The following is a 20,174-nucleotide window of genomic DNA, read 5'->3' as shown; positions in this document are numbered from 1 at the left end:
CAAATCCCACCTCCATCGCAGCCGTTCAGATAAAGAAAAGCTGAGGCTCAGCCTCCAGCCCTCTCACAAGGTACCCTTCGGCTCCTGCCTGCCGCAGGCACCCTGCCCTCCCCGGCCTGGTGACCGCCCGACAACACGAGCAGGTAGCAAGCTGCTGCTGGGGGCTGCCCCCGGGAATCCCTGCCGGGCTGCGGTGGGGGCGGGGGCAGCACCTCAGGCTCCTTCCCAGGCCGGGCGCCGAGTCAGGGGCCGAGATTTCTCCCCCTGAGGAGGAGATGCCGCCACCAGCCTCTCAGGGGCCGGCCGGCAGGGGAGGAGGAAGGCGGCCCGAGGCTGCCGGAGAGACCGAGGGCTTTCGACCCACCCTGCTGCCAGGAGGCTGCTCCCCATGGAGCCCTCGGCCCGGCCCCCCGCGGCCTGTAGGCCCGGCCGCCCCCCGCTCACCTCGCAGGGCTAGGGCAGCTTCATGCCCGGGCCCGGGCGGAGCGCGCGGGCGGAGGGGACTGGGAGGCTAAAAGGCCGGGTCCCGGTGCGCCGCTCGCGCGGACGGAAGGAGGAGCCGCTCTCGGCCCGGGGCTGGCTGGCTGCTGGCTGGCGCGCGCCCGCGCTCGCTCTCAGCCCCGAGCCCCCCAGACGGCGCGCGCGCGCTGCCGGCCGCCTGCTAGAGAGGAAGGGGGGCGGGGGCGGGACCGGCTCGCGCGCGCGTTCGAAGAAAGGGGAGCGGGACCGGCGCTCGCGCTCCAGCTCTCGCGTGGGCAACCGCCCCGCCTTTCGGGTACTGCGCAGGCGCAGGGGCTAAAGCCTGTCATTGGCTGCCTCGTCTTCCCCACCAACGGTCCCCTGGTGATGAGAGGGGCGGGGAGTTGTATATAAAGACCTGCTCAGGCCCAGTCTGAGCTATACATGCTGCCGTCCTGCTGAGGGGTCTGGGTGGAGTATCAGGGCAGGGCATCTGCCAGGTGCCCCAGGCCAGTGGAGCCTCAGGAGCTGGCTCAGGTCTCCGTCCTTCCCAGGCACATACGTGGTCCCTAGCAGGTGCCTTTGGGTGGGTGTGTCTGTGGTGACCTTGGGACTCGGGTCCTGGCATCCCCACCCCAAGCAGTGGCTGGTAGCATTGGGGCTGTATGGGCACTGCCGTGGTGCACGCACCTAGAAGGAAGATGGTTGTGGGAAATTCTTGTCCCAAAACTTAATTTAATGTGTCCAGCCTAGTAAGTGGCTCAGGTTGCAGCCAGGCCCTGTCACCCCCTCCATCAATATTTCATGTTTTTCTTACAGCCCTAGCTCCCTATCTAGGGAAAAAAATGGTTGTAGCCCTCTTGGCTGCTGAGTAAAGCTGCAAAATGTGATTTCTACCTGCTCAAAAACCCAAATGCAAATAAAAAAAATTTTTTTTTTTTAAATATCATGATTCTTAAGCCCACCTTATGGTTTTTGGAAACAGACTCATGATTTTTGAATTTAGTGTTGCCAGTATTGTTTTGTTTAAAAAAATATAGCCAATAATTGTATCAAAGCCCAGCAGGAAGCTAAAATAGGTTCATAAGTAGTGTTGAACTGATCATTTTGTGCCTCTGCTCCTGTGTATATTTTCATAAGTGATCCGTAACTAAGGCCCCAGTCCTTCAATCAGTACTGTTATCACCTTTTGGGGTTTTGCCTGGGCTCAGGGATCCATTCTGGTAGATCCACTGCAGGATCAGTGCTGTAATGGTGACTTGTGCTGGAACCTAACCCAGTCAGAGAGAGCTTGGCCACTGGTCTGACAGGCCTGCTATACCCAAACATCTCCACATATTCTTATAGTGTCATTATAACTTTGTGTTTGTTAATGTCAGGATATGTTTCCAACGTGTCCATTTCTGAAAGTTTTGATCCTTGGTTTACCTAGTGAACCTGAAAACACCTAACTACATGAACCACTGAAGTAAAATCAGGTACCTAATTGTAGGTTCAAGGTCTCTTGCCTCTTATGGAACACAGAGAACTACTGGAATTATCAGGTTATTTATCTAGAATAATTTTTCTGATTTGGATGTGCCATGTACCAATAAGCTCATGATCTGTCAATGTCAAAGGTGGCTTTGTTTTTTCATAATGGTGACTAGGTGACATGTTCTGCAGATTTCTTAGCAGAAAGGCAGTTTGTTCACCTGAGCGTGAGTTTCCATCACAAAGCCATGGAGGGGAGAGATATCTGTTAAGTGGAGTCTTCTGCTGATTCTTATATTGCAGTTTGGTTTCTCCTACAGTCACTATGAATTGAGAATTTAAAAAATGAAACTAGCAGCAAGGAACTGGAAAAATCCAACAAGATCATGCAAACATTGTTACAGTCTGGACATGAATATAGAAACACAGTTTGATCTGCAAAATAATCACATGTGATTTATTGATTATGCCCTGTTGTGACAGGCCTTTTGCTAGCAGGGATAGAAAATGTTATCTCATTGCTTTACAAAAATTTGGAGTGGTAAATAGTGTTTTGGCTTCTTGCACTAAAATGACCATTTTATAGTAAGTTTTTAGGCAGCATAAGGCAAGTAAAAAGATACCATTGCTTGTCCTGAAGAGCTTGCAATCTGAGGGACAGATCCCTGCATTCATGTGGAGCCCTGTTGAAATCAGTAGGGCTCTGAGTGCCTAGGCAGTTTTACCTGTGCTGTCTTCTGCTCCTGACGCGAAATGTACTATGACTTCTTCTTGCATGGTAGTATCTTGTAACTGCCTTACTTAGGGAACTTGTGTTCGAATATGGAAACAAAAACTGATGCTTGCAGAAGCTCTGGATCCGATGATTAAGTGGCTTGTCAGGCACTCAACACTGCCTGATGTTCTAGTAACACTGGCATCCTCAAAACCACATAAGTGATGAAAAGCCTGTATTTAAAATGGGAGGGATATCAGTGAGTTGTTAAACGTGTTTGCTTTGCTTTTGCTATGAGAATGTTAATGACTATCCCGTGTTCTGCAGCATTAAGTAGTAGCAAACTGTTATTATTCACATACCAGTTGCTCCTAGCCCCATCCTCTGCTATAATACTTTAAGACTTAGTTGCTGAAAAGTGTTAATTTATTGCTTTTTCATATGAAATCATTTTTCTATTATGATGCTCTCCTTGATTTCTTTATCATCAGAGTGGGTGTACATATGCACTGAGGACTGTTGTGTAACTCATTTTTTCAGGAGTACTCTGAGATCATTAGCTAGTCTGTGCCACCTTTGTATCAAAACATGGCACCTTTCCCAGTGATACTGTAGATGGCAAAGCTAGAACCATGCTCCTGATTTCCATGCCTTTTTGGAAGAATGCTTGGAATTTTACTTTTTTTTTAAACACGAACCAGTTTGGCTCTCCTAAAGGGCAAAAATATCAACTTGTACCAGACCAATGATACACAGAGGTAAATTCACAATGCAACACATTGGTATTCTGCCACACTGCAACTATCTTCAATAGTGCCATCATAGGTCATTCAGCTGCAGAGACAGAATGAACTGACCCCACCCACTAGCGGCACCTTTGTTGGCAGTCTCAGAGAGGCCAAGAACTGAACAGGCAATGGGGTATTAAAACTCTCTCAGTCCTACAACAGATCCCTTCAGATCAGAGATGGAGCATTACAGTGGGAGAGGACATGGAAAGTTTATACTGCCACTGTCTGTCCAGCATCTGCTTTATGGATAAGCAGAAGATTCCAGTGGCTGGGGCTGTCACTCACACATCTTTCACCAACACTAAATTCACAAAAATGGGCAGGGAGGATTTGTGACTTGGGCATTTTGTCACACTGGATAACTCTGGCTAGTAAAGGTAGCAGCCGCACCACATACAGCCTACCATCTCATAAGAACACTCTGCTCTCATTCAGGTTTTGTTTTATTGCTATATTGAGGCCATGTTGCCTGGAGGACAGAACACTGGACTGGGACTTGGGACACCTGGGTTCTATTCCTGGCTCCACCACCAGCTCTATTCAGTGACCTTGCATAAGTCATTGCCTCTCTGTGCCCATTTCCCCATCTGTAAAATTGGGATAACAATACTGACCTTTTTAAAAAGTCAGTTAACAGCTACTGATGTATAGTGCTAATAAAACGTGGTGGTTATACGAAGCTCTCAAAACACTTCTCCAAAGGCAAGTGTTATCCCCATTTTAGGGATTAGGAACGATAAGAAATCCAAAATAATAGAGCCAGTCACTGGCTGAGTACGGAAGTTTTTCCTCTCCAACCCCCTCAAAAAAATGGTCCATAATATATCAAGGTTTTCCCTACCCAAGCTATAAATGGTATAAAGGTTAGTTTGCTTCTGGCAGCTTGGCCACAGTGCAAAGAAGAAACCACGTTGGTGTCTCATACTCCAGCTCTCCCTTCCTTCCATCTGATTTATAACCCACATCCTTCTGGGAATCAGCTGTCTGCTGCTGGTGTGGCTCATTAGCATTTCTGTGGGACCACCTGCCAATCCTCCTATGCATGCCGGGGTAGTTAGCTTTATCTGGAAGTTGTTTTAACAGTATCCCTGCCTTCATCTCTGCACAATTGTTCTTGCCTATATCCTGTCATGGATGGCATGGGAGAGCGTCAGTAAAACAACAGATTTTTTCCATCATCATGCCATTAGGTTTTAATATAACTCTAAAACATACCTGATCAAGTTAAAAAATAGCTATTAAAATATTATACAGTAATATTGTCTTACTGGACATTTTAAATAAATAAAATATGGTATTTAAGACAGCACATTGGGAAATGGGACTTGATAATCCCATATGATGTGAATATGAAATAAGGAATTAGGCAGGGCCTTAATTCAGCTGTTGCCTTGACAGTTTTTAAATGTCTCTCTCCCCAATGTACAAAATCCTATCTCATGACAATTCATTATGTATCCATCCTTTAGGAAGAGAGATCAAAATAATAGTCTGAGTAATACAGGAACAGTCATAGTGCAATTATCAATAATACAGGAACAGTTTCTACAGTGTAATGCAATTGTCAGTGATTACCGAGCTTCAGGTCCATAACGCATCAGAAATACGTGATCGCGTGTTTTCTTTATGCATTGGGGAAATAAGAGTAGGCCACATGCAACAAACAGATTCTTTTGCAGAAAAAATAGAGTGAAGATGTTCTATTAATAATGCAGACAAAATAAACAAAGTGTATCCTAATCCATTTAATAATTATTTAAGATATAAAATGTAAATAAAGCCCAGAAACTACACTGATGGGACCCATATAGTTATCTACACACATGCTATTTTCCCTCACTTTAAATATGTTGTATTTCAGAGTGTCATCCTAGTAGCACTATTATTTAAAAAACTATTTTCACTGTTTTTAAGCCTGGAGGAACTTCCCACCAACAGTCTGTAGGTTGTAGTCTATGGGCCCACTCCAGCATTCCTCTTGTAAGCTAACTCTAACTGAAAATCAGGGGAGATGACTTCCCTTGTAAGTGAATACAGAGCGTGGTGCTGAGTACCAACATGTTACAGAAAGGGACATTTTACGCATTTATTGTTCATTGCCCCAGTATGATAGTCATCTTACTCAAAGTGATATTACTACTAACCACTTATCGTCAAAGAGCTTAACCAACATGAATGAATCAGTTATTGGCAGGGAGGCTGTCCTTTTTCCTATTTTTCCTCTAATTCTTTTCTTAAGCCTCCCAGTTCTTCCACCTCTCCTATCTGATTTACCAAATGTGAAGAATTTGCAATTTTTCTCACTCAGAATTGTGATAGTTCTTAATAATTAGAGCTTTAGTAAAGAAGTCCTTGGGTTTTAATTTTTTTTATTAAAATTGGACAGTATTAAATAAAAATACCTTGCATACAGTCAGTTCATGTGTTTCTTATAGTTGCAGAGTTACATCATGTTTTTCAGGAATATGATGGTGCAACAGTACTTACAAACTAGTTTGGTTTTCCATAAGAGAGATTTTTTAGCATCCTATCTTTGCCTTTGTTCTTGTTTTTCCAGTCCCGCCCCAGAGATACAGGGCATTTGGAAAGTTTTTTGGGTGTTGCCACAATCTAATCAAAAACATTAAATCAAACACAGTCAGATAATTCTCAGATGGGCAAAACAAAACCCACCCTACTTCAACTGCTTTTTGGTGGGAATTATTCATTTGTTTTACATTTACTATATATTGTGACAAAGTTCCTCCTCTACCCTGGTGGGTCTTGTGCTTATTGGCAGATTTGCTCGCCTTGGAGCTTCACGGCAGCCCTCAGTTTGGCCGTTTTCGTGAACCCACAGTCCAGGTCAACTCCTCCTGTGTCTGACCAGGAGTTGGGATGTTTGGGGGGAACCCGGACTGGCCCTCTACTCTGGGTTCCAGCCCAGGGCCCTGTGGAATGCAGCTGTCTAGAATGCCTCCTGGAACAGCTGAGCGACAGCTACAACTCCTTGGGCTACTTCCCCATGGCCTCCTCCCAACACCTTCTTTATCCTCACCATAGGACCTTCCTCCTGGTGTCTGATAATGCTTGTACTCCTCAGTCCTCCAACAGTCCGTGTTCTCACTCCCAGCTCCTTACACGTGCACCACAAACTGAAGTAAACTCATTTTTAAACCCAGGTGCCCTGATTAGCCTGCCTTAATTGATTCTAGCAGCTTCTTGATTAGAACACCTGCAGCCAATCAGCCTGTCTCTCTTAATTGTCTCCAGAAGGTTCCTGATTGTTCTGGAACCTTCCCTGTTACCTTACCCAGGGAAAAGGGACCTACTTAACCTGGGGCTAATATATCTGCCTTCTATTACTCTCCTGTAGCCATCTGGCCCGACCCTGTCACAATATTTAAAAACAAAAATAGTTTTCTTATAGAGCACTAGTTTCCTGAAAGATACCTTGAAAAGTAAAATTCCACCCTATTGTAAATGACTATTCCCAACTTTTATACTATTTAAATATTATTGGAATGCAATGATTAATGGAAGGGTAGACAAATGAATAAGAAAAATATCTAATTGAAGTGCTACACCCCCACATCCTCAGGTCCATTCCATTCTGGGTGGCATATTATAACAATTGGCATGTTTTGATATACACAGCAGCATCTTCATGCCAATTTAGGAGTACCTCTTTTGTGGACAGAGGTGTATAAGTCTCAGGACATTGGCACATTTCAGTTCCAGTTAAACAACACATACCCCACTCATGCATCAGATGTCTATACCTGGTATTCTCAGCAACAATGGTCTAAACTGCACTAAAATATTACCTTTAGAAAGAGTGGACTCCTACCAACATCTTGCTAAAGCTTGTACCACATTTATTTTCCACTTAAATGTTTTGCATTCACTGGAGAATTCTGTACAGAAGTGAGTGTTAGCATGGGAACAAAACTGGGGCCACTGTGTTCCAGTCTCACTGTGGGATAAATGAAGACAGAATTTTCCAGGCATATCTTGGGAAAGCACATGCTCTAAGATACATGGATGATTTATTTGACCAAGACATTTGTTACATTTGTAATCAGTTTCTATAATGGCCTGGGATATGTATGCAATACAGTATTTCTAAGAATGGGGTTCCATTTCTACATTATACCATTACTCCCTAAGCAGAGAATAAGATAGTAGATAACAAATGGCCCTGGAGCACGAACAGAAGACTAGAGCTCACTCCATGGGAACAATAAATTTCATAATGTGTGCGAGTTTAGCTCAAGTGGCTTATAAAGAGAAGCAAGGACCTCAGAATGAATTTGAGCATTCTCTTGCTCTGGGCCATTTATTAATATAATAAATCTTTTGGTAGTACATAAAGGGAGAACACCCTAACGAAAAACACTACTGTATTTAGCAGCAGCTGCCCTAGCTGCTGCAGGATCTCTAAGATGAACTGCAGTGTTTCAGATCATGTTATATAATACTGAACAATATATTTTCCTCTGAAGGGCAGGCTTGGCTCCAGGGATGGGTAACTGGATAGAACCTTACACTTTAACTTGATGGGTCTGAATTCAGCCCTGGCCAGTAGTGATTAGCAGTAACCATATGACAGCTGTTTGATAGCCTGCTGGGTTTGGTGGGGTCAGCTCAGCTTCCACTCGATGAATGTTGTCATCACAAAAGCAGCACTGACTCTTCCTTATGGGCAGTCTGAGCTAAAAGGACTGAATGAGTCTCAGAGAATGAGCCCCTAGAGGTGGATCCTTCCAACACAAAGTGCAGACTCAGTGGCAGCATGACGTAAGGAAGGTTACATGTCCTGCTGGAACCACGCTGTATCTGTTACACTGCCTCACAGGAGACCAAAGAAAACTCTGAAGCCATCTCTCCACCACATTAATTCACTAAGACAGAACATTCATCCTTTATTAGGTGCTTGCAGATTCCTTTACTGCAACAGACAGCCTGTTGCTGGCTGAGCCCTTCACTGTTACATCTATTGCCACAGGAAAATGTTAACTTGCAACATTAGTCACTGAGTGACTAGGACAAGCTAAGGCTGATAAGTCTATGTCCAGAGTAGTACAAGAGCCTTCTTAGTTATAGGACACTTAGATATTGCTCTGTATTTAAAAACATTACATTGCAGATCTGAACACCTCCAACAACAAATACAATTCTGAAGCTAAATCTTTTAACTCAATGGTTCTGCCATTCCCCATCTTTAAACAGCCAGATTATATATAAAGAGGTTGAGGGAAAGGCCCATGAAAAGATGCATTTGTAACACTCCCTAAGCAGTGATGCCAATGTTTGAAGACTATTGAGGTGCTTATAACTTTAACCCCTACTGAAGTGCAATGGAATAGATGGATTCTCTTCACTGGGGGAGACTTCACAGTAAAAAAATAGCAAGAGTTTTGCTCAGTTATAAACAAGATGGCACAGTCTGAGGTTTATACAGGCAAAACTGCCATGGAAATGATTGAGAATTGTGCCTGCACTGGGACAACAGGGTCTGGCCCTGATTGTCAGTTGTGACCCCTCCATTCTGGGTAAGTAACTTGTTTTGGAACCAAAAATGTCTGTAAAGCTTCTGGGTTCACTGCATCTGAGTTTTCATTATCAACCATTTATAAAGTACTTTAAACATATAGGAGACCTAAAGAAGAGCTCTGTGTAGCTTCATAGCTTCTCTCTTTCACCAACAGAAGTTATTACCTCGCCCACCGCGTCTCTGTAAGTGTTTATGGCACTGTACAATGGCAGGTCTGTACCAAACAGAGAACAAGTCAATATCCTCAGGTTCATTTCAGATATGCATTCAGGTGCTTTTCTGAATGTCTTTTGGTCACTGCACATTCATCTAATGAGGCCAAATATGGAATAGTCTGAGGTCTTTTTTTAGCCTTCTTCTCCATTTATCACTGTCTCTACATGTTTAGTCTTGGTGGCTGGATCCTGCTTGTGCTTTTCTTTTCTTTCCCCCCCCGCGTTTTGTTTTGGAGTCTCTTTTGTACAGCAAAAGTGATGGTGCTCATGTATACATGAAGGAAGACAGAATGGCACCTGTGACAGAGTAGAGTGTATTAACCTGGTAATGTTGCATGGGAGTTTTACTAGTTTACTGTCTGCATTAATACTAGATGGTGGTGGGATATAAGGGTGTGACTTCACTTGAGGGATGATACTTGAGCACATAACCTGAGCCCAGGAGGGGGTTGGGGCCAGGTGACACCTTCTGCCCAGGAAACTGGACAAAGGCTGGAGGAGGAGGAGCCGGAGGGATACTGCTGCAGGGGTTTCAGTTTGGAGCTGGCTGGGGAAACGGAGGGAGGCCCAGAACCCGGGTCTGGGCTCCTGGCTCCCTACCCACCCCCAATATGGACCTGACTGAGGGGTCCTGTTCTCTGTATCTACAAGATCTGTTTTGGACTGTGTTCCTGTCATCTAATAAACCTTCTGTTTTATTGACTGACAAAGTCATGGTGAATCGCAGGAAGTGGGGGGTGCAGGGTCCTGACTCCCCCACACTCCGTGACAGCATCTACTCCAGATAAGCCTTCCCCTAACCCGTGTTATTAGCTCCCACACTTTCGTGAGTATCAGGTTAAGCCACAGTTTAAAAACAAGAACAGTTTTTCTTTTGAGCAAGTCAGAATAGCCCCTTCCTCCCCCTTGATTTATTAATTTTAACCACAGGGCAGGGAAAGATTAGAGATGAGAAGCCAAGATTTGAAGGCAAATCAGGTGCCAAGTCACCACCTCATCCTGCATTGAGAACCAGGCAGCCAGAGGCCAGCACTCCTGCAGAGGCTTTGTTTCATAGAATATCAGGGTTGGAAGGGACCTCAGGAGATCATCTAGTCAAACCCCCTGCTCAAAGCAGGACCAATCCCCAATTTTTGCCCCCGATCCCTAAATGGCTCCCTCAAGGATTGAACTCACAACCCTGGGTTTAGCAGGCCAATGCTCAAACCACTGAGCTATCCCTCTCCCCTGACTGACTTCACAGGTCTTCCACCTGCCTGGCTCTCCATGAAGGATCAAGGCCTGACTGACAGATTTCTCCATGCACCACACTTCTCCCGCTTCCTGTTCTTTCTTGCAGCAGGAATACTGCAAGCTGTAGCCTTGTGGCTGAAGGACAGTACTGGGAGTCACACTATCAGTATTCTACTTCCAGCTATGCCACAGACCATCTGAGAGACCTGGGGCACGTCCCAACCTTCCCTGGCCCTGTTTTGCCATCTGCGAAAAGCGGGTAATACTCCCCATCTCACATGGGGATGTACAGCTGAGTGCTTGAAGACCCTTGGGTGGAAAGCGCTGTAGCAGGGTATTTTACCTGTACTATTAACTTACTGGAGGTAACTGCACTTTTGGCCTTTTCTGCCTGAATCTTTGCAGTCTCCTTAATCACCTGGTGCTCAAGTGACTCCCTGCAGAAGCAGACACAGCCACTGTCTGTGCGCTTCAGCCAGCTGCTCACCGACACAGGCTTTGGCCTCCAACCCACATTCTCTGACTCATTCCAGTGAATGACTGCTGCAAATGTGGTGGATCTGAACACGAGCATAGCAAACATCACCATGGCAACCACAAAATGAATCATGATCATTTTATAACGTGACATCACAAAAAAGCAAGAGAAGTGGGGGGGGGGGGGGGGGGAAGAGAGATGAAGTATTTCCAGGCAGAGCATTCTGTGTATGTTATACCCACAATCGAGACAGCAAAGAGCTCAAGCGCAGAGAAGTGCCCTCTGCCTCCACTTGCAGTAGAGATAGGATGAAAACAGCAAGTGGCTAGGTGGGATTTTTTTCCCCCTTGCTCATTAAAGTAAGAACATTATGTCTGAAGAAGACATTTCAATTCTGTTTTCTTCCCCCAGGGTAACATTTTGGTTGCCAGCCAATTCCTGAAGCATGGAGGGTATTTCTATTTTCTGTGTGCATCTGCATAATTAGGATGGGCTGAGAACGACTGAATCCATTTAAATTTCTGCTTTGTTTCTTGACAAAAGCTGACCTCAGGATGATATTTTCAATCTGCTGTAAAAAGGCCACCTCCAGGGCAGAATTTAGGATGGGGGATCCAAATGGTACAGCCTCTGCGGTTCCATAGCAGACAGGATATGAGCCCCGCTGACATAACAGATCTTCTGTTCAAGCCCCCCTGACTGAAACTGGTCTGATTTAACTATAATGGGAGGCAGGGGGAGAGACCACCATAAAACACCAGCCAAAATAATCTCTCACTTACATGTGGGTTTGGGCCTCATCTGGAGTAACTAAATCAGTTTAAAAATCAAGTCTTGTTGGTGCTAACCCCTAATGCAGATGCACTTAAATCAGTTTAATCCTTACCTTACTTTGATTTAGCTTATGTAAACCCTAAAACTAGAAGGCTTACAGGGAGACAACTCTGAATCCTCCTAGGGGAGAAAAATCTAGCTGCAAAGCAGGTTTTATTTACATGAATTAGAATTTTGCTGATCCGTAGTTCCAGACAGGCCAGTGTCTCCAAATAATGCAGCTGAACGTGCTAACAGGACCAATTTTTAAGTCAATCTAGTTAAACGAACGCACCTTTCTCGTATGGCCTCAGATTATTTTCTCTGTAGGTCTAGGGCCTAATTCTGCATTCCTTGTACAAAGGGGCTGGTCTATGTGAGGAAATTTACCAGCATTACTATACCAATACAATTACTTCCCACGTGGACACTCTTATCCAGAAGAACAGTGGCCCTTTATCGGTTTTTCTTATACAGAAGAAAAGGCCACTGATATTCTGGGCTGTCCATACTGGGATGTATACAGGTATAATTAAACCAGTAGTAATGCTGGTAAATTTCCCCAGACAGACAAGGGAATTGTCATTTGCTCCAATTAACTAGAGAGTTTGAGGGCCTGGTTCTCAATTGCCCTACATCCTTTACAAACAATACCATGCTAACTTGGTACATTTCACACCCATTTTGCACGATATAACTGACGACCCAAGGTGCAGGACAATGAGAAAAATCAGGCTTCAGGTGTTCAAGGCATTCATGTCAGATCATAAATTTGAAATCTGTTATTAACATGTTGCCACAACCACCTCTCTAGCCTTTCAAACAAGAGATGGCTTCTGGAGCCTAGAGAAATGAATGTACAGGATTAAACTAGATGGAACAGTAACTAAGATTTACCGTGTATCTAGAAAGAGGAAACCCTTTGCTGTTAATTTGTTAAGACAATCATGTCTTTAAACATGTGAAGAAAGTTGAAAGTTATTACTGCAGTGACAGTTGCCTGATAAGTCAGCCAAGTAAAACAGACAAATTACACATTGAACTCATGAGAAAAGCTAAAGTTTGCTCTAAAAGAACAGGACTTCGTCAATTAGCAAGTCAAATTATCTCTCTTGCCAATGTGATATATACCCATTAGGTGTATTCAGAAGATTTTTTAAAAATTCTTATCTATGTTACCAGCACTACTTTTAGTTAACAACCAAAACAGTTTTAAATACTTGCTTGACTTTTTAATCAACCTTCAAGTCGGATGGTGCATATAGACTCAAGTTTTGCTTTCTGGTTCTCATGCACTAGCACAATGCTGCAATACTTGGCTACAGGGGAATAGAAAAACCGTAAGTCCAATCATAAGAGTCTCTTCTTAAATTTAAAAGCATGTTTTATAACACTTTTTTTTAAAACATGAAACTTACATTTGGCCCCAAGTTTTCTGATGGTCTCTTTAAGGGCTTTTGCTTTTATGCACCAGGCTGAGGCAGGTGCTTATCCCAGCTCCCTGTTGATATCAGCACTTACTATTATTGTCCTTTTATTTGCACACCCTTCCTCCTCTGACTCTTACTAGTGGTGGTAGCATAGCAACCTCTATTGATGGCTTCCCAACAGTTCCGCAGTGACAGCCACTCAATAACTGACACACTGGTTCATCGGTGAAGGCTACTCCTCTCCCTTTGCTTAGACTCTAAGCCCAAGAGGAGAGAAATTTGTCATAGCCTGTAAAACCTACCTCTTTCCTTCTTTGTGATTCAGGACCTGACTGGCAACACCAACTGCCTAACCACTGCATGTGCAGGGCTCAGGGCAGCAGGTCTTGCATGTTAAATCAGGAAATCCTGGTCCTCCATCTCCTTTGAGGAAAGAAAAATAAAATGCAAATAACATCAGATGAATGGATGGAAAGCCTGATAATACTGGATAGTGGGTTATATTCCCTCCCTCACAAATTGAGCTGAGACAAGCAGCCATCTGTTCAGGATAGGTTCCATCAATCTGACATTTCTGCCCCCAAGGGTGAGAAATAACTAAGTTATCTATTGTGCCCCAGTCACCTAATTTGTGAATTTCACCATCAAATATTTATTAGCGGTTATAACGAAGGGAGAGATTTAGCATTAACAATGGAGGCTTTAGGTAAACCCTGCCATGGATAAATCACTCCCTAAGCAGACATTAAAATGGAGGATTAAAACAGTATCTTTTTTCGTGAGAAACTACCCCAAGGATCATTTTGCACATGAGAAGCTGTGAAATCCTTTTGATCTCAGATGCAAGTGTCACAACATGTGACACATTTTACCATTTTGTTCCTGGCTCTTTCCTAGGCCGTGCCCTGGGCATGACTTATGTTCCCAAATCTGGCAGTCCATTTACAGTCAAAACTCCCAATGAAGCACTGGAAGATTTAGCCCATCATGCACATCCAGAGTTAAGAGTCATTATGGTAGTAATAATACAAACCTAATTTGAGTAATATCTGCTTGTTCACCAAGATACAAGTATCTATAATACACCAATCCTTTATAATGAAATTTCTAAAATGGTTATTGATAGCATCTTACGTACTCTTCTTTGGTAAGTCTTTTACCAAAGCCAGAACTAAGCTGGTTTATTGTGTGTATTGTATGTAACTATGTATGCATCTGCTGTCCAGTAGGTACAGTGATGAATACCACTACAGTGTTGTTTATTTTGTAATTGAACAGTTTATAATTAGAGAGACAAGGAAGTTTTAACTGAATCTGATCCCATAAGCAAAGGTGGGTATTTGAGATGGATGAGGAGCTGCCACGTAATAATCTAAGCATACTGAGATGTAATAATCTGATGAACACTGCAGGTGACCTGGTCAGTGAAGTTATTGCATAGTGGGTAGTAAGACTTGCCTGTATAAATGCATTGATCTCACATAATAGATGGTCTGGGAAGAACAAACAGGAAGGCAAGGAAATGGCTCCCCAGATGAGAACACCCCAGCACACACATGAATGACAATGGCCTACTTTCAGACTCCAGGCCAAAGTGACAGTTGTTTTGCCAGGCTGGGAGACTGGACATCAAAAGAAAAGGAAACAGTTAAAAAACCTTCCTTGGGACAAATGAGGTCAATTGGGTGCTGCCCAGGGAGAGACCAGCTGACGGGGAGAGACTCTGGAGGAGTTGGAAAGCATTGGATCCTAGATCCAGGGAAGGATAAGCCTTAGGGAAAGGCAGTCATGCATATAGCCTGGTTGATTGTTTTTAAGGTCTGTTTTCTCTGAAATGCTTTTGTTCTAAATAAATACTTTGCTCTAAGGGGGCTGTTTGGTTTCTGGATACTATCATCCTAGCTCTAGAGGGAACAAAACTGCAGGGTCTGAACCGAAGTCAGACCTGCTGAGATAATTTCTGTTGATATACTGCAACCCAGGGGCCGTTCTGAGCGTGAGAGAAATGTGTGATTCCAGATGGCTAAAGGCCCAAGACCTTGCATGGGGAGGGGGGAGGGGGGCTGTTTCAAGGGACCCCAGGAGTGGTCAGAGGTGTAGTTAGTGTCATAACTGGGACATATTTGGAGGCAACAGTGAGATGGGGACAGTGGTGAAGTGCCAAGAGCAGCGAAAGCAAATACTGCAGAAGAAAAAGAAAAGAGAAAACCAGCCCTATATTCTTTTCCAGGAAGAGAATAGGGAAAAGATGGACATGAAGGATGGGTTACAAGCAACTCAAGAAAAGTCAGCAGGCGGAGTTATGCAGACAGACAGCTCAACTCTCAAGAGCGGACCACATCAGTTAATCCAGTGTATTCTGACGCTCAGGAAAGGAACCAAGGACCAACACTGGACTGAGGTGGGAGGAAACAGACCAGAGATCTGAGGTGTTCTAGCTGCCAGGGATCAGGACACCAACAGGCCAACTGCCCAGGGCTCAGCCACTGGCATGGAGCCCTGGCAGGTGAGTATATTGATATTCAGACCAGAGGAGGGCTGGGATGCTGGCCCTCCAATGCAGCAGGCTAATCAGGAGGATATAGCCCCAAAGGGGAGGTTAAATGCACATGTGACTGAATTCACACTTCAGCGATCTGTGCACCTATCCTGCTGCACCCCAAGAGTAAAATACAGCCAGATCCCCAATAGAAACGTCCTTGAGTCAGATGGGGGAGGAAGCACGGCTCACCTCTACTCAGAAGATATGGAACAAAGGGGCCCCACAGCCTCCACGCAGGGTGCAAGCCCAGGTGGTCAAAGGGCTAGTCCACAGCCACCCCTCACTGGGGTAGCTGGGGTGTTGCCAGAGGGGATCCTGACCCCACTCAGGGGAGGGGCAGAGAATGGAACTCAACTCAGGGGAAGGTTTGAGGGTTCATACCTAGCAAAAGTTGGGGACCCCTCATTTACAAAAGGCATTGCTTGGCTAAGGCCTGTTCTGCAGGGGGACAAGCCCTTCATGGCTTCCCCAACTGATGAGAAATACTGGGGTGAGTAGAGCATGTGGGGAGCAGGGCCAAGGGGGCAGTTAGTTCTGTAGCCATGCCAGTATAATTTACTATATTTCCATTTTCCTTATGCAGCTGAATCAGCATCCAATCCCTTAGATTGCCCTGTTAAAGTACCTTGTATTAAGAGGCATTGTTACAAGACTTCCCCAGACACTTCATTCGGTTCTTTGTTTCACTGGCAAATCTGAGCTAGTTTAAGGACGGAGTTTCTAAGGGCTTTGTTTTAAAATAGCTAATAGTACCATCTTCATAGCACTGCTAGTTTTTCAGCCTGCGTACAGAGAGAAACATACACATATAAAGGGATGAATTTGTTTTGAGCTAGGCTACAGAAGTTAAATTTATCATTTAATTCAGATCATTAGACAGTTATGCAGTCTAGGGCCATTTGTCCTCTATTATAGTCCAACAGGAGAGAGAAACTGCCCTGTCCTCATGGGATTATTCCCCTGACTAACTACGCATCACTTCCTAACCTCACTGCTCACTTTTGTTCCATTCATTGCCTGTCGTCTTCTTTGGCCCTAGCGATCACTTTTCTCTGCTAGCATTTAGCAGCAGCATGTGTTATTTTGCCCTTGCTATGCTTTGTTCTCTTCTAGTACATCTCCCCCTGCTGGGCAAATGCTAGCAAGACACACCCAGCATTTACATTTACTGTCAAGACACAGCCTCCTTTAAAGGGGACCTGCACGAAGGGTGGGAAATTGTGCTTATATCCCTTGCTTATGTTTCCTTCTGAGGGCTAAAGAAGGCTGGACAGGCAGTTGTCTCCCCCCATGCCCAATGGGGGTTTTTTGTGTTGGAAATTCAGGTTTCACGGTCCTGAATGTCATGAATGAATGACAGTGAAATGAGCACACCACAACAGCTGAGGGGGCAAGGGATTGTTAGTCAGACTGCTTAACGCACTGGTTTGCTAGTTTCTGTTCATGCCTGCTTTACTTCAATGACTAACATACATTCTGGAGGAAATATCTGTCATGGATTGAGCAGCCCCACCCCTCTCAAGTGCAAGAACTCACAGTACAGATGCACTCACTCACTCTCACACCCACACCCCTCCCCAAGAGGTCCACCAGCAAAACAAGGGAAGAGCAGCTTTGAGAGTCCCGATATTTCTAAGGCTACGACTACATATGAGGTAGGGGTGTTGTGCCCCTGCTCATGTGCTCACACTGACGCCAGCTCTCATGGGGCAAGCACAAGTATAAATAGCAGCGTAGCTGTGGTAGCAAAGGAGGCATAGCCGAGCTGTGCTTAGTACAGACCCATATGGCTCAGCCATGGTTCCCCTTCTGCTACCCGCACTGCTGCGGCTTCACTATTATTTATACTCATGCTAGTTCAAGGAGAGCTAGCATATGCGTACATGAGCAGGGGAATCATACCCCCAGCACATAGTTTAGACATTGCCTGAAAGTAAAAACAAAACGAAGTCCGACCCTAAACAAAATCCTGTCAAGCCTTTTTCAGACACTGCAGAATCAAAAGGCCCAAGCTCTATTTTTAAAACTCCTGGGCACATCATCTTTAAAAAATAAGATCTACTGATTGCTTTGGAAAGGTGCCACATGCAGGGGAGTGGAACCTGAAGCCTTCTGTTTAGCCCTGAAATACATTCACTAGAGAGACCAGCAGAACAAGCTTCCTCACGTGCCCCAGTCTGCTCTGTGTGCTGGAGAGATGAGGGGGAAGTTCAGTCTCCATCACATCTCTGCCCATTAGGATGGGGAAGCTATTTGTGATGCCCTGTCTGTTAGGACCTGCAGTTAGACCACTCACTAATTACATACTGGATTACAGACTAGTCATCAGATAGTTGCATCTTTGAGTCAGAGCTTAGGAAAAAAAATGTTTCTTAGAAATGCAGACATGGCCCAACGTTCCAGCCCTTGAGAGCCTCCCCCGGCCTTAGGGTGATTATACCTCCAGAGCCATTTGGTTAAAGCACAGCACCGGGAGCAGGACTCTCAAGCACTCTCTTCAGTTCTACCACTGTCTCCTTGTCTGGCCTTTGGCAAGCAACTGAATCGGTGCCTCTCTTTAACCATCGAGCTACTTTACCTGCCTCACAGGGGCATTGGGAGACTGCCTAAGGCACTTGAGCCCCACTCCTGAGGTCTGCTCTGCGCAGACGGGAATCTTATAGGCTCTGCCTGCATGGACAAGCTGGTAAGATCAGTTCCTAAGTCTGGAAACACTGAGTTCCTTGGCTAAAGATGCTAGAGAAATATTAAAATACACACACGCTACTCTAAAGCAAATGTCATGCTAACTTTACATTCAGAAACAAATATTTTCATAATTTGATGCATTTCACAGAGTTGTTACTCACAGCAATGCCGTGAGTACCTTTCTTCTATAAGATCAGATAAACAAAACCAGAAATACTGAAGCTTCATTATCTCTCAGTCACAGGCTTTGTTTATTTGATCTCCTAGCCAGAGATGACAGCAAGAAATATTTTTAGTAAAAATTCTGTGCAAGGCTCCACATTTAGCATAAAGTGATGGTAGGAAATTAGTTAGCTGCAGTGAAACAGACTTCCCACCTAATCTAAAAAGTAAGAAATACTGTAATTTCAACTGCTTTTATTTCTTAGAGAGCCATTTGCATGAGGAGTTACACACATGAATGACTTGTCCCTAGTGCCTGCATGCATGGCTCCCCGCTCCTCTGGCAGTTTTTCCTATGTACCTTTTCATATGAAGCCAGGGGTCATGGAATAGAACACTGCTCAAGTACCATGAGCTTTTATTTTCAGAAAGGAAAGCTATATATAGACATAGTATTAACTGATGGAAACCTGATAGACTTATTCGCTCAGGAAATGTAACATTGATGAGTGCCAAAGAGTTATAAAGGGTCTCACTCTTGGGCCATTTCACCCAAGCAAGGGGGGCATGGGGAGCACAATTTACACTTGATCCTGCAATGAGCTGAGCAGGGGCACATGGGTCCAACACTATGGAGACCACTGCAAAACATGGCCTAAATTGATCCTCCATTGTGTACTTCACCAGGCCTTTCTATCTATCTCTGCCTCTGTTCCCAAATATATGGGTGGCCCGTTATTTAAAAACAAAAAACAAAAAAAAACACACACACTTCACTTCTATCTAAATTGGAAGATGATGTAAGCTAATTTTTTGTTCCCGGATCTCAACTAATGAGACCTCCACCTCCCTCTTCTGGCAGCGATATCCCTTGTCAGCCAGGACCCCGGGACACAGCTGGGAAGAGAAGCAACCTCAAGGACCAAGATGCTACGTTTCCCATCACTTATGGTTTTCTACTGTAGTTTCAGAGCTCTGAACAGATACAGGACTGTACTGATAGATTTTTTTTTAGAGCATATTGCCCCTTCTTGGGGAGGAAGGAAACACACATGAGCAACCGAGATCAAAATCCTTACAGTTTTGTGATTTACAGAGGTAAATATGCTGCTAGATTATTAAAGAGAGAAGAGAACCTCATTAAAGCCCAGCAGTCACCACGAGCAACAAGCTTGTGTGTAGAGAAACACAGCTGTAACAGGGCTGTTACGAGTCGGCAGCAATATGGAAGTCCCATGGCAGTGTCCTTTTAGGAGAATTCAGAAGGGCTGAACTAAAAGTATTTCCCTTGTCTTCTGGACAGCTGAGCTAAATATGTTTCCATGCACTGACTGCACGGAGTTCAGTCACATGGTTGTAAACTGGCAGTGAGCATTTTCTGGTTATCGCAATGTTACTGCTGCCCCTTTCTGTACGGAGAAAGGGAATGCACAAGAAGGGGAGAAAAATAAAAAAAATCCCATTACCAAAGAATCCAAAAATTGTCTTAATCTCCATCCCTCCTCCTGCATACACACGGCCCTTGACAGCGCAAGAATTGGAGATCTAGTAAGCGCCACACTGGCATTATTCAGGTCAGTCAATTACTTCAAATAGCCTTTTCAGAAATGGTACTATTCTTCTGGCAACAGTATGGATG

At 44.5% G+C, this 20,174-nt stretch overlaps 2 protein-coding genes and 1 long non-coding RNA gene across 6 annotated transcripts in view; 1 reads left to right on the top strand and 2 right to left on the bottom strand.

Annotated features, from left to right (window-relative positions):
* CAMSAP1 (calmodulin regulated spectrin associated protein 1) overlaps nucleotides 1-609 on the bottom strand; it is a 46,094-nt gene extending 45,485 nt beyond the window's left edge. For 2 of the 3 annotated variants that reach the window (XM_074973751.1, XM_074973754.1), the window contains exon 1: nucleotides 11-171. In XM_074973751.1, the coding sequence (XP_074829852.1) occupies nucleotides 11-16 (6 nt within the window). In that variant the 5' untranslated portion in view covers nucleotides 17-171. Of the gene's footprint in view, nucleotides 1-10; nucleotides 172-444 lie in introns of those variants that run through there. The other variant, XM_074973752.1, reaches the window with a different exon arrangement.
* On the top strand, nucleotides 18-20,163 carry LOC141999899 (uncharacterized). Its single transcript, XR_012642110.1, has 3 exons — nucleotides 18-143; nucleotides 15,374-15,649; nucleotides 19,398-20,163. It is a non-coding gene; the product is annotated as an uncharacterized LOC141999899 (long non-coding RNA).
* UBAC1 (UBA domain containing 1) overlaps nucleotides 2,663-20,174 on the bottom strand; it is a 55,210-nt gene continuing 37,698 nt past the window's right edge. The window contains exon 10 of one of the 2 annotated variants that reach the window (XM_074973759.1): nucleotides 2,663-2,880. In XM_074973759.1, coding sequence (XP_074829860.1) covers nucleotides 2,855-2,880 — 26 coding nt within the window. In that variant the 3' untranslated portion in view covers nucleotides 2,663-2,854. Of the gene's footprint in view, nucleotides 2,881-5,950; nucleotides 6,049-20,174 lie in introns of those variants that run through there. The other variant, XM_074973758.1, reaches the window with a different exon arrangement.

The sequence above is a fragment of the Natator depressus genome, chromosome 16, assembly GCF_965152275.1.
Source record: "Natator depressus isolate rNatDep1 chromosome 16, rNatDep2.hap1, whole genome shotgun sequence".
In the NCBI taxonomy this organism is placed as follows: Eukaryota; Metazoa; Chordata; order Testudines; family Cheloniidae; genus Natator; species Natator depressus.
Note: the sequence above shows the minus strand (reverse complement) of the source record. Positions and strands in the feature narration are given on the sequence as shown.